The sequence below is a fragment of the Notolabrus celidotus genome, chromosome 5 (genome assembly GCF_009762535.1).
Source record: "Notolabrus celidotus isolate fNotCel1 chromosome 5, fNotCel1.pri, whole genome shotgun sequence".
Taxonomy (NCBI): domain Eukaryota; kingdom Metazoa; phylum Chordata; class Actinopteri; order Labriformes; family Labridae; genus Notolabrus; species Notolabrus celidotus.
The window spans coordinates 28,410,025-28,424,385 of record NC_048276.1 but is presented as its reverse complement, the minus strand read 5'-3'; the positions used below and the strand labels follow the sequence as shown (position 1 = coordinate 28,424,385).

The window sequence follows — 14,361 nt, the reverse complement described above, 5'->3', positions numbered from 1 at the left end:
GGATCGCTCCTTTAATCAAAGTGAATGTGGTTATGTCTCAAAACAAAATATTACCAAATGTTTCTGAAACGTACAACCTTTCTGAGACGTAACCAAAGCACGTCAAAGTCATAAGAGTCCATTGTCATCGAACATGGCTGAGATTGGCTACTTTGCCAAAGTTGCTGCTCTGTATCTGCTGTGTAAGGCCAAAAACCGTCAGAGATCCAGACAATGCCATTTCTTTGTCCTTTGGATCCTCCAGAGGCCCACACAGCTTGGAGAATTTCAGCACCTTTAGGCAGGAGCTGATAACGGCCTGTTAGCAAGGCACAGTGCCAGGATAACCCCCCAGGATCCCAACTACAGGTGCCTCTATCCCAGTTGCAGAGCGCCTGTAGCGTTGTAGTATCGGTAAAAATTCTGGTCCACACTCGAGCACAGGAGGTGGCTAAAATGCCGCTAAAAACTGGAAATGGGGAAAAAAAAGAAGCAGAACGTTAGCATGATAGTTTTTAAATCAGAACAACACCCAGACCGTTTTGGCACACTGCAGATTTTGCTCTTTTTCACATACATTTATCAAACCTACATTTAGGCGGAATCAATCCGTACTGATGGTATTGTAGACAGTGAAAACAGCCTGTGAGTTTCATTTTATAAAGCACTGCTCTGTTTGTGCTGAATGTTGATTCAATAAATAAATGTTTGTTCTAAAGTCCACTTGTTTCTCTCTCTCTCTCTCTCTCTCTCTCTCTCTCTCTCTCTCTCTCTCTCTCTCTCTCTCTCTCTCTCTCTCTCTCTGTGTCTCCAGCAAACAGGAGCTCCTGACCATCTCCAATGTCCCTGTCACAGACTGCCCGCCCTCTCCCCCCAGAACCGCACCCCCCACCATGAAGGTAACACACTATCATGCCTATCTGAACTATGAGGACCATTAAAGCCTGGTTTATACTTATGCGTTGAATCAATTCTATAGCCTAAGCACATAGCCTGACATGCTCCTTCTCCAAGATGTATTTCATGCATTTACAACATTTCCAGAATCGCCTTACATCAACCAAACATTCCGGGATCAGCTTACATCAACCGAACACCCGGAATCAGCTTACATCAACCGAACATTCTGAAATCAGCTTACATCAACTGAACATTCTGAAATCGCCTTACATCAACCGAACATTCTTGAATTACCTTACATCATGCAAACATTCCAGTATTGCCTTACATCGGTGTACATTCCAGAATCCCCTTACATCAACCAAACACTCCGAAATCACTACATTGACCCAACATTCAGGAATCACCTTTCATCAACCAAAATTGTGGAATCACCTTATATCAATCAACATTCTGGAATCGCCTTTCATTGACCAAGCATTCCAGAATCGCCTTACATGACAGAACATTTTGGAATCATCTTACATCAACATAACATTCCAGAAATGCCTTGCATAACCGAACAATTTCGGAATCGCCTTACATCAACTGAACATTCTAGAATCGTCTTACAGCGACAAAAATTCTGGAATCGCCTTACATCGGCTGAACATTCCAGAATCTTCTTACATCAACCAAACATTCCGGAATCACCTTACATCAACTGAACATTCTGAAATCGCTTTACATCTACAAAACTTTATGGAAGCCTTACCGAACATTTCTGATTGCCAATTCCCTTTCCTCTTACGTCTCCTCTCAGAAAACGTAGCGGAACCAGAAACAGGCATTGTGACTATAATTACAGACCACACTACCACCAAGTGTTCAAGCGGAGCACTGCAGAGGGACTCAGACCCTCAGATGTGCAAGTATGTAGCTACTGGGGTGTAGAGTCAATGCAGAAGTATAAACCAGGCATAAGACATCCTACAAATACTCAACAACTGCAGCAGCAGCAGCAAACACTGGGCTTCTGTGGGAGATGGGCTGGAGTCTGTAACCTTAAGGGGATTTTTCATTTAGTCACGTCTGTGTTTCATCTGCAAAATGGCTTTCTGATGATGAAGTGAAGTCCTGAAAAATGTCTCAGTGGAGCGTACACCTAAATTGAGATAAGTGCCTGGGTCGGCGTCTCTCAAAATGAGCCAAATGACATCACAGATTTGGCCCCATCTGCAATAAACTGAAACCTAGCTCTCGTTCTGGTTCTCCTGCAGTTTCTCATTTAAGGGGACGAGCTGAGCGGCATTCATTTTGCCTGTAACACTTACTAGTGATATGTAACTCATACAACCCCACTTCAAAAACAATAACTATCCCTTTGAATTGTAAACTATAAAGATACACAAGAGTTAGCACAAATGCTAATTTAAATCTTAAGTGCCAGAGCAGAGAACAAACCTTCGCTTTTTTTTTTTCAGTTATATTTTTTGGGGCTTTTTTGCCTTTATTGATAGGACAGCTGAAGAGAGACAGGAAATGTGGGGAGTAGAGAGCGGGAGAAGACGTGCAGCGATAAGGACTATAGCCTTTGTAAGAGGGGTGCTGAGACCGCTAGGCCACCAGCGCCCTGGAACAAACCTTTGCTGAACTGTCTCTCTCTTTTTCTACAGTCGGCTCATTTCTTCGACATGATGGACAAGATGGAGGTAAGAAGTGCGTGTTTGTGTGTGGTTTAACAGTAAACTGGTTAAACTTGGCTTCCCCAAAATACTCCCCAGGGGCCCGAGCACACCAGCCCGATCACTAGGGGGGAATGAATTTGCAGTAATGTTTCTCTCACTATCAGTAAAGTTTCCTTCTTACGGTTTGTGTCATTCACATCGTCTGCCGATAGTTTGATGGATGCAGTTTAAGAAGAGTGTTATGTGGCAGCACCCACCGCTCTGTGAATGATCATGTGCATGATAAGACTAGGTTTGACTGTCACTCGTAGCAAAGTGGGGGGTAAGAGAGAAGCTGGTGCGTCGAATGTGGGTCCATCCTCCACGGAAATTAACTCCCCCACATCCCTCCTGACCTCCTTCAGTGTTCGTCCTGTGTGAGACGAAGTGTTTCTCAGTCTGGGACAACAGAGCCACAGATAATCTTAATCTGTGTTCTCCTCCTCATGATAACACAGCAGGTGCCAGAAGCTGCAGAGATGAAGACAATCCCTCAGAGACAGAAGGCACGTCTGTCCGTCCGTCTGTACTCATGTCCATCCACTCCCAATTTATATTTTCATTTCAATCATTTGTGCAAAAAAAGTCAGAACCAGCATGAAACTGTGCTCGCTGTGCTGTTAGAGATCCATGTGACATAAAGACCCCTAAAGAGGTTTAACGACCTCTTAAACAGAGTGAATAAAGCTGTATGAGATCCACGTGCCGTCACGAGAAGCTGTGAATAGACGCTCAAAGAAAATACATCCATAATATTTGATTTCTTCCATTAGCATTATGTAGAATCAGTATGTGGGATTTAGCAGTATTTTGCAGGGGTTGAAAGTCTGCAACCGACTCATGACCTTGTGTAGGTGACCCAAGAATGATGCCAAAACTGGACCACATAGTCCTTCTCCAGAACCAGTCTTAAATTTGTCCATTCTGGGCTGCTGTAGAAACATGGCCATTCAACATGTCAGATGTTGTTGGACGAGTGTCTGATTTGTCTGCAAACATATAGATTCTATTACTAAGAAACATTCAATGTTGAGCTTTTAACGTTAAAGACCATAAATTTGGAGTTTTCTGGGTTAGTGTTGACGCACTTCATTTTCTTTGGAGGTAATTAAAGGCTAACCAGAGAGGTCCAGAAGTCATCCCCTCAGAGCTCCTCTTGAGGACTTTGAAGGTTCCCACAGCCTTCAAAAGCCGAGTGTAATCTTGACGTATGCTGGGGGCCAGAAAGCCTGAAAACTTAAAAGAAGATTGATTATCTATCATTTGGGTCCGATGGGCAGTGTTTCTGGTCATCCAGTTACATCAGCACATTTTAGAGCCAAGACTTCCTTCTCCTTAATCTATTCCAGTCATTAATTTAAGTTTTTCATCTTATTTCCTCTTGTAGATTAGTAAAGTATGTCATCCATCTTGTATCGACTGTCCAACTGCAACTCAACTACCAGAACAAGTGCAGAGTTTGGGGAAACTCCTGCAAGCATTTCTTTATCCGCCCTCCTCTACAGATTTTTTTTTCTTAATAAAAAAATCAAACACCTCGATTGCACCCGATGCGAACATTTCGTCCCATCTTGCAGACGGCAAAGGGTTATGATGTTATTCCTAGGAAGAAATAAATGCATGTTGGTGTCTCATGTCCTCAAGGAACAACAACCGATCATTGATTGTGATCAGTTGGAAAGTCATTAAGTATTTCACGTCCACCTCTCATGTTAAACAACCCCACTCATGCTGCTTATTCACCTGAGTGTGCATCATGGCAGGATTTGTTCCTGTGTGAAGTCTGACATGTGTTTAACTGCTTGTCTTCTCTTTCAGGACGACTACATTCCTTATCCAAGGATTGAGGAGGTGAGGACAAACATCATCATAAAGTTATAAATAATGATAAGACAGGGTTCAGTTTAGACTCCAGGAACTTGGCCAGTGATATGTGCATGTATGTGCCAGATAAGTATCAATGTTGCAGATTAAAAAACACATGCAGAAGTTCAAAACAAATAACAGTAAAGAACACAAGGTGCTTATCAACCAGATTTTTTAGTTCCTGGAACTACTCTTCCAGGAACTAAGTGGTTCCTGTGACCCACTGTTGTCTGCTTACCACCAAGACCTGAGGTCCAGTAAAGATTATGCAAATCAGGCCAGTGATGTATGGAGAAGCAATACAACCACCAGACCAGTAGAGGGCAGTCAGAAAGAGACAGAGGCCATAAAACAAAGATGACACCATAGAAGCAGACAGACAGGCCGGCATTGTCATGTGACACCACAGTTAGTCTGTTAGCATGAAGGAGATTCCTCTTCTGCTGTTTTTGATCATGCTTTATGATTCACTAAATCAACACTTGGAAGAATACGAGCTCTAGAGACAAGGAGGATTTAAAATGCCTGAAACTCTCGACTTAAAGTGAGAAGACAGATTTTAGGAGCCATTGCAGATTGATCTGTGTTTCGGTTTAAATAGTGACCCTGTTAACTGGAGACTTTCAGCCGGATGCATCCCTCACAAACGTCTTTAGATGACCATTAAATATCTGATAAGGATATTTTGACATTTGAATAAAAACTAAACTAGGATGCATTCCCGAGGACTCCTTCTGTGTTTCAACAGCTGTTGTAAACCACAAACACTGACACTTTCAGCTGAAGGTCTCCAGTTTACAGGGTCGCTCTCCAGATTGTAACACCAGGAGCTGACAGAGACACATTCACACTATCAGGCTCCGAGAAGACGAATGTTCAGGAGCTATTAAACCAAGTGAATCACAGGTGTGTGTGATGTTATTGTGGACAGCGTGTGAAATAAAAAAAATGCAGATACTCTACCAATCAGAAACATTCAGCATTTCAGCCCCCAAAGTTCCTGGACCATTGAAGAGTACTACCCCTAAGCAGGAACTTTTCAGGGGGAGATTAACTACCCAGGAACTAAATTTAGACACTGCTTCCTGCTGTTGAAAAGCGCATAGTTTCTCAAAAGGTTCTTAGTTCCTGGGGAAAGTTCCTGCGGTCAAAAAGCACCTAAAGATTTAGATCAGGAGCTTTTGACTGTTGGTGAGGTCAGGGCTGTAAGGCTTGCAGGAGGAGACACAGACAGTACCAAAGCCGTCTATAGGCGTTTTCAGACTGTTGGAACTTTCTCATAGTTCTAGGAACCATAGGAACCCTCCCCCTGGAACTATTTTTGATCCCAGAACCCCATTTAGAGTAACCTTTCCAGCTCCTTCATCAGAGTAGGTACAAAGAGGGATTTTGAGGGATGTATGTGTGATTGTTTGAACACAAGAGCCAAGTTAGTACCACCAACCACCATCTATAAAGCCGTTGGGAATGTGACCTAAGTAACAGTGAATGACAGTCAGTGAAGCTCTTGCACAACAAACTATAAGTCCCCATTTAATGACAAAGTTAAAGTTTCAACATACCAACCTTTACCAGACGCACATCTCTGCTCTGTTGCTGTCCTCACCTTTGCTCTTCGTGCTGCAGGTGCTGGAGAGGGGCGGTCCGTACCCTCAGGTCATCCTGCCGCAATTTGGAGGTTACTGGATCGAGGACCCTGAGGCTCCTCCCCCACCTGCACCTCCACCCCCCGCCTCCCTGGCGATGAAGGGGGAAGAGGGAGAGGAGGGGGAGGAGGAGAAGGGGGTTTTAAAAGAAATTGAGGAGGAGGACAGACCCCTGGGGGATTATGGGTACCAGCTGGATGAGATCAGTGAGGCGGCCCGGGCATACAGGAAGCACTTCTTAGGCAGGGTGAGGAGAGGCAGCGGTTCTGTTACCTTCATGTTTATGTTTGATGAGCTCTGATTAGTGTTTAAAGAGTTAAACTATGTAGAGGTGGAGATAAACAGTGATGTGATTTTAACAGACACATATCGGCCAATCAGGAAGCAGGACTTCCAGGGGAGTCAGATTTGACAGAGCTAATAGGGGATTCCATCTCTCTCTCTCTCTCTCTCTCTCTCTCTCTCTCTCTCTCTCTCTCTCTCTCTCTCTCTCTCTCTCTCTATCAGGAGCATTTAAACTTCTCTTGCTTGGCCAGCAGTCAGGGGAACCTACTCTTGTCTGTGAGGCATGAAGAGGAGAAGGATCATGAGTCGCTCCACGTCATCGTCAGGTACACACACATCTCAGTGAAGGAGCAATGGTTTCACAGGCAAAGATTTGTTCCTGTAACACGTTGACTTTGATGTGGAGCTCTTACGTTCGGGACCCTGATGTGACTTCTTTCGTCTCACATCCCCATTAGGTCTCGAGTGAAGAGTGTCTACCACAGATTATCTCTGACGGAGCTGCCAGAGATCCCGAGTGTGCCTGAGCTCGCCAAGGTACGCAAACACAGCCAGAAAACAAGCTTAACAGCGAGAAGAATTACTGTTCATATGAATCATGAGATGGGACAGAGACTTGACTGTTGCTCATTTTCTGGGTCCATCATCTTCAGATCTGTACTCTAGGGAAGTTCCAGTTTCTTACGTCTTTGTTCTGCAACTTAAAATTATAATTTTGTCTGTTCCAACAACTCTATGTAAGAAATTAATGTAGACCCTAAACCTGCATTCTCTCTAACGTCCAGCAAGGGGCAACCATAGACTGTAAATATAAATGGACAGCGTTGCTCCGCCTCTTCCCGTTGTACGGTTCTGAAGCCAAAAAATCCCGCTCCTGGGTGCCACCATTGTGCAGCCAGTGCCTGCAAAGCCACTGTAACAAGCTCCGCCCTACAGCGTAACGTCACAAGACGCTGTGTGTCGTTTGAAGTTTCTCTCTACGGCGGCTGTGAATCAAAGGAAACCCGGAAGTAAAACCCCGTTTTTTAAACTCTAGTAACCAACGATAAGAAACTTTTCAGGATAAAGAGTCCTTGGACACAAAACAGCCAAATACTAACTACATATCACCACAGCATACGGATGTGAGAAACATTCGTACCACGTGTATTTATTTTTTAAAGTTTGACTGCTCCCCCATTCAAATTAATGGGGGAGACAGATTTTTTTACCTATACTGCAGCCAGCCACCAGGGAGCAGACACTGCTGAAAGCCTCACCACAAGGGCCGTGTCCGGCACGCTTGAGGGCAACTCATCTGTGAAAAAATGGTACTTCTCAGCTAATTTATATCCTCAGTAAACTCTAATGAGTGTATGTCTTGGGTATAAAACGGGGAGTCACAGAGTTTTCAATGTGTCTGATATATTCTAGATGAATGAATCTCCGCTGGTCCATACGCCACACCACACGTCACCGGGTGATCTGCACGCTGATTGTTTATTGCGGCACGATAGATTCGCTGGAGTTCAGATATTTAAACTCTCGCAAATAAATTTGCGTCATTCGCGCTGCCCAATTCACGCGATCTGCGCCGCCAGACCACTACTCGCGTCTATTCACGTCTTTACATTGACTTAACATGTAATTCATTCACGCAAATGATTTTATTTGGTCTAGCTGGGGTTTGCTGAACTCTTCACAACCAGAGTTTCAAACCTGATTTGTCACAGCAGTCCACCAGCGCCTCGCTATGAAATGGTCTACTGTCCCCACAATGTCACAGTGAACAGTTCATTATCTTAAAAATCAACCTCAATAAAGGATACATTTTTACAGCTTTGATCAAGGGACCAACAATACTGTTTTGAGACCACCACACACACACACACACACACACACACACACACACACACACACACACACACACACAAACACATACACACACACACACACACACACACACACAAGCACACACACAAGCACACACACAAGCACACACACTGTTTTTTGTTAATGTGTACTTTCAGGGACCATTAGAAATTCAAATTGATAAAACAGATACTTGGTCCAAATGCTTCAGACAAAGGATTCAGTCACAGTGCTAAAGCTGTGTGTGTGTGTGTGTGTGTTTGTGTGCGTGTGTTCTCTCTGTAGCTGCTGTGCGATGAAGCTCCAAGTCTACGTTTCAGTCCCGTCCTCTACCCTAAGGTGAGCGCAGAGAATGACAATACAACTATGACTCAAAATGTTGTAACAATGACAAGACCCTGACATTGTCTGTCTGTCTGTCTCTCTGTCTGTCTGTCTGTCTCCAGGCGTCTCAGCTGATTGTGAACTACGATGAACACGAAGTCAACAACACCTTCAAATTCGGAGTCATTTTCCAAAGATTTGGACAGGTAACCAAGCTGCCACCTCCAGCACTGGAAAATTAAGCAAACATAGAATTATTTAAAAAAAGATAATCTGCAATTCCGTAAGCGACCACTTGAGGCAGTATGCAAAGCCAAGTAAACTTGCCATGCCTTTGATCAGACAAATCTATGGTTTAATTTTGTTTCATCTGTTAACATGAAGGAGGCGCAGTTTATGATCTATACTGCAGCCAGCCACCAGGGGGATTTCTGAATGTTTTAGCTTCTATTATGGGGAGCTGGTGATCTGTCCAGTTTTTTATACAGGCCTTGGTTCCGTCAAACAGGAGTGGTTGGTTTGCTTTGGAAGAACCCATGTCATTTTAACATGTATTGGTTGTTAACATGGTTGTAATGTTGGGATAACAGACTCTCACTTGTTCCCCAGGTGTCTGAGGAGGAGCTGTTCAGGAACAACGAGGAGACGCCGGCATTCACAGAGTTTCTGCAGCTGCTGGGAGACACCGTTGATCTTCAGGACTTCAAAGGGTGAAAAACAAAATGTCTCGACTTCTGCTCTGTCTGAACGTTTTAGTCAAAGATAATGATTCAGGCTAAAGTAATGGTGCACGCAGACCTTTAATGATACCAGCAGGGACACAGCACACCTCCAGAAACACCCTCACAGCTGACGACTTCTCCTCTGTGCAGGTTTCGGGGCGGTCTGGATGTGTCTCATGGTCAGACGGGATCTCAGTCGGTCTACACAGTCCACAGAGAGCAGGAAATCATGTTCCATGTCTCCACCAAACTGCCCTTCACAGAGGGAGACACACAGCAGGTAGACGGCATGACACAGCGTTAAAAACCAGGACAGGAAGTAGCAGACTCTTTGTCTCTTTGTGATGCGTCCTCATGATGAAGTGTCTCTCGTTTAGCTCCAGAGGAAGCGTCACATAGGAAACGACATTGTGGCGGTGGTGTTCCAGGAAGAGGCCACACCCTTTGTCCCCGACATGATTGCCTCCAACTTCCTGCACGCCTTCATCATCGTCCAAGTGGAAGAGCCGTGTTCGGACTGCACCTGCTACAAGGTATAGGTCAGGACATAGATGATCCACCTGCTAACAGGTGTGCACAGATCTCTGGATGTTATCAATGTTCATGTTTTTGATATTTAGTTTTAATTCTGCATCTTTCTTCTCTTTTTAAGTTGAAACTTTGTTTTTTTTGGCAGTAATCCTCTGATGAATCTAGCTGCCGCCTGTCTCAGCCAGTAGCGTGAGACCAAAGATTAAAAATGTTAAATTACATTATAAATTAATTACTTACATTTTTTTTACCTCCTTTTTTCCAAAGTTAATTAAAGTTACTTATCTCCTTCTTTAAATGTGTGTTTGTCAGTTTGTTGCTAACCTGAATGCAGCTACAGACTGAACCCATCTCAGATTTACTTTGTCGGTTAAATTTCTATTATTTAAGTGTTTATTTTTTTGGTTTAACAAGTTGTTTAGTTTAGTTTAGTGTGTATAGTTTAGTTAGTTTAGTTTAGTTTAGTTTAATTGAGTGAGTTTAGTTTAGTTTAGTTTAGTTTAGTTTGTTTAGTTTAATTTAGTTTTAGTTTTAGTTTTAGTTTAGTTTAGTTTAGTTTAGTTTAGTTTAGTTTCATTTAGTTGAGTTGAGTTGAGTTTAGTTTAGTTTGGTTTAGTTTGTGAGTTTAAATGTGTTGAACTTTCGTTATGTGGTTTAGTTTGGTTTATTTGGCTTGGTTTAGTTATTTTTTGTAGAATGTAAAGTGTTTGAGTAAATGTATTCCAGTTTGTTTGTTTGTTTGTTTCTATGTTGACATTGATGTTTATTGTTAGTGACAGTATTAACTGTTTGGATCGACAGGTGTCCGTCACAGCACGAGAAGATGTTCCCTCCTTCGGCCCACCTCTTCCTAATCCAGCTGTTTTTATGAAGGTGAGAGGAGGACAAGGTTTGTACAGTATGAACCAAAGATGTACTGCTGAGTAAAGATCTGAACCTGAAGTCTTTGTGTGTTCAGGGTCCAGAGTTCAGAGAGTTTCTTCTCACCAAACTCATCAACGCAGAGCTTGCCTGCTACAAGAGCGACCGCTTCGCCCGACTGGAGGTAAGAACACCAAATACCACGAGCATCTCCCACGCTCAGTGACGTCTGTGTTGAAGAACCAGAGTTCTATTTTTCTTTACTAGATGATAAATACGTTTATTATCCAATCATTCATAAATACAGCTCTGTTCAGCACACACACCCTCACACCCTCACACCCTCACACACACACACACACACACACACACACACACACACACACACACACACACACACACACACACACAAACACACCTTGTTTTAAACCCAGTCTTCCGTAAAGGGGGATTCCAGGCTTTTTGAAGCTGGTCCCTATATTTTATGCATTGGTTTGTAATCACCAAATTGGTGTATGGATATTAAAATAACTCCCATGAATCCCTCCAGGCACTGAAAACAGCAGAATCACAGAAACACAGACTTGTTCAGGAAGGTTCGAGTTATTACTAATTTCTTATACTGTATCTGTGGACTCTGTTGGTTTTGAATCAGTTCTTCGTCGTGGCGTTCCTCAGGGCTCAATGTTGGGTCCCCTGTTGTTTTCTTGTTATGCACAGCTCCTGGATCACAGGTGTGTGTATGTATTTGTAGGAGCGGACCCGATCTGCACTGCTGGACAGCCTCCATGATGAACTGCAGAGACGCTCCCAGGCTATGCTGGGATTGACGTTGGGTTTTGAGGAGGAAGGAAGAGCGGAGAATGGACATGCACACGGAGGTCTGCTGGAGTCCATCAAGGTCTGTGAGTTTGAGAGTGTGGGTAGTAGAGGTAACTTTAGATCTTTTGTAAGGTTTCTGGATATCTGATGTTTTTAAACATTCCTCATTTAAAAAGTCATAGACTGACATGTTTGTCTGTTCAGGGTATCAGTATGGAAAACCTCTCCTGCAGAGCTCAAACTGGATCCTAAATGGGGTCGTTTTTACTCACTGACAGTTTTAGGAGAGGGCTTAGTCACATCGTCACATGATCTTGTGCACTCTGTTTTCATGTGTTTAATTTTATGATAGTTTGTTTCCTCTGTTGTGTGTTTGTTGTTGTTTATTTATGTATTTTAAAGATGGACACTGCACATCAGCTGAGGCTCTGTCACCCAGTTTTAGACCTCACATCTTTTGATTGTAGTGTGTTTAAGTTAAAAATGTTTGCCTTAAAAGAACAAATACACATCATAAAAGCTCACTGCTCAGGTCACCATGGTAGTTACCTGTCCATCCCAGGTTTCCCCTGTCTGACTCCGCCCCTCTTCCTGCTCTCTGTGACTTTAAATGGGACCATCATCAACTAAATAAACACTATGCTGTGTTGAAGAAAACTTGAAACTAGAGTTTGAGACCATAAACTCATTAGTGTTTACTGAGGGAATAAATCAGCTGAGGAGGACCATGTTCTCACAGAGTGATATACAATCAGACTGATCTTTGCTGCCCCCTGCCGGAGAGAGAGAAAATGCATGTTCAGTGCAACACTGCATTGTTTTAGAGCAAAGGAAGTAAGCACACCAGCTAAAACAAAATGCAACAATTGAATAACAACACTTAGAAATCAACACACTGTGCTGTGCATGATTCACTTCTTATTACTGGGCTTTAAAACTTATCACAGCCTCTTTTTGTTTTTTTGAGCCAAGGGTTGACAGACAAACAGAACAAGGCACAAAGTGCAACATACAAAAAACTGAATGCAATTTTCTGATATTGACAGATAGATTATGACAGATTGATGATATGGTGTTATTCTACTTCAGGGCGGCAGAGTTAAAAAAAAAACCGAACAGTGCGTCTTTGTAGAATCAACTGATTTTAAAAAAGAGTGACATCAGAGGGGCAGCTTCAAACAGGTGACGTCACTTTGTTTCTTCTTTGTGTTCCTCATGTGTCCTCCGCCTCTCTCTGTCTGCATTAGAGAGCAATGCGTGGGCGGAGCGTCTCCATGGAAACAATGTCGCGGGGCGGGGGAGGTCTGCCCACCAGTCTGAGTGGTGGTGGTCTAGCACACTTCAGCGCTGAGGTAAGGGAAGGTCACCTAAGAAAAATGCCGTTACAGGTTGTTTTTAGTAATTTATCTCACTCTTAATTATCTACCTATTTATTACTTTAAAGTTCCCTCGCCTATACTTTAGTCCACTACAGCCCAGCAACTCTGAGAATGTGGACCTGAAAAAGCCTCTGCGTTGTTTCTGTTGTCCACTTATTGTGAAACATACCTTTTATGAGGTGATTTAAATTTGCTCCTGTGGTGATGTAATGACGGGAGTTGTAGAGTCAAGATGTCAAAGGTTAGAGATGGACACGCTAAATGATGTATTGCTGGTTGCAAATAAAGAAGGAGGAGCAAAGGAAACTGTGGCTGCTTTTTATTTTATTAACAACTTGCTACCTCAGACTGCTTCGACAGGGAGGGCCGACATACGAAAGGCAAGAAAAAAGGCTAAAATTTTAAAGTCCCACTGAGATACATGCTGCTGTAACTGCAGCTGCAACTGCAGATTTTGGATCAGATGTGTAGTGTACTGGAGTGGGTTCTTCTGGAGCGCTTGCCATGTTTGTTTTGGTGTTTTTCTGCCTCTGCATTAGTCAGCTCCAGTCTGCACCCTCCTTCCTCATACAACATTCAGACAGCCAATCAGTGCAGTGCCTCATAATCAGAGCATCCCACCCACTCAAAGCACCACATGAATAATGAGATAACAATCATTAAACCTGGGCCTATTTAATTCTCTTTTTACAGAAATGTGAGCATTTTTGTGACTAGTAGGTCAGAAAGAGTTTGTACTCTCTGCAGTAGAAGAGTTAATCCTGGAGCAGGTAAACAAGCTACAGCTGATGTGTTTGTGTTTTTTCAGTATAACGTGAAATCTCCGGTGAAGAGGCGTTCAGGACTTTTTCCTCGTCTGCTTAGTGTCGACAGTCAGACGGAGAAACACAACCTGAGAAGGTACATTTCTGTGTTAGGTACATTGTGTTCTGTGTCTTCATGCTAAGCTAAGCTTTATATGATTGATCATTTAACCCTTCAGTCTCCTCAGTGAGCAGAGGAGCTTCGATGGCTGCCACACGACACTGGAAGTGAGGTCAGAGGTGCCGTCCAATCCCAGCTCTCCAGAGGCAGGACAGCGAGACAGGTGTGTTTATGTGACTCTCTTTCTTTCATGAACTCTTTAGTTCTCAGTGGAGTCTCTGACCTCTGGTGTTCATTCAGACAGAGTCCAGATCGAGCTGTCTGAAGATGTTTTTTGTTCTCTGCAGGATTCACATGAAGAAGGAGAGCAGTAAGATTTCCAGGTCGACGTCCAGCAGCTGCAGCTTCAGTATACCTGCAGACGACACACACCTGGTGAGAAACAGTCATATTACAAAATAATCCAAATATATAAGTGTAGAGTCTGTATCCAAGTAGTCATCCGACTAGTATCGACCAATCAGCTGTCAGCAGACGTTGGTGTCTGCAGGAAAAACAGTATGTATGGGGAGCAGAAGCAGGAGGAACACAATCTAGCATAATGACATCCCGGCTCCCATGGTTG

General features: G+C 43.3%; 1 protein-coding gene across 1 annotated transcript in view; it reads left to right on the top strand.

Moving 5' to 3' along the window:
• Positions 1-14,361, top strand: part of LOC117813425 (rap1 GTPase-activating protein 2-like) — a 49,704-nt gene that overhangs the window by 29,130 nt on the left and 6,213 nt on the right. Inside the window, exons 3-20 of the mRNA XM_034684622.1 lie at positions 794-878; positions 2,535-2,570; positions 4,404-4,436; positions 6,078-6,344; positions 6,605-6,708; positions 6,841-6,919; positions 8,519-8,572; positions 8,680-8,763; positions 9,167-9,267; positions 9,430-9,559; positions 9,657-9,812; positions 10,612-10,683; positions 10,769-10,855; positions 11,426-11,572; positions 12,741-12,845; positions 13,681-13,772; positions 13,855-13,959; positions 14,084-14,171. Of these exons, the coding sequence (XP_034540513.1) occupies positions 873-878; positions 2,535-2,570; positions 4,404-4,436; positions 6,078-6,344; positions 6,605-6,708; positions 6,841-6,919; positions 8,519-8,572; positions 8,680-8,763; positions 9,167-9,267; positions 9,430-9,559; positions 9,657-9,812; positions 10,612-10,683; positions 10,769-10,855; positions 11,426-11,572; positions 12,741-12,845; positions 13,681-13,772; positions 13,855-13,959; positions 14,084-14,171 (1,746 nt within the window). The 5' untranslated portion in view covers positions 794-872. The remainder of the gene's footprint in view (positions 1-793; positions 879-2,534; positions 2,571-4,403; positions 4,437-6,077; positions 6,345-6,604; positions 6,709-6,840; positions 6,920-8,518; positions 8,573-8,679; positions 8,764-9,166; positions 9,268-9,429; positions 9,560-9,656; positions 9,813-10,611; positions 10,684-10,768; positions 10,856-11,425; positions 11,573-12,740; positions 12,846-13,680; positions 13,773-13,854; positions 13,960-14,083; positions 14,172-14,361) is intronic.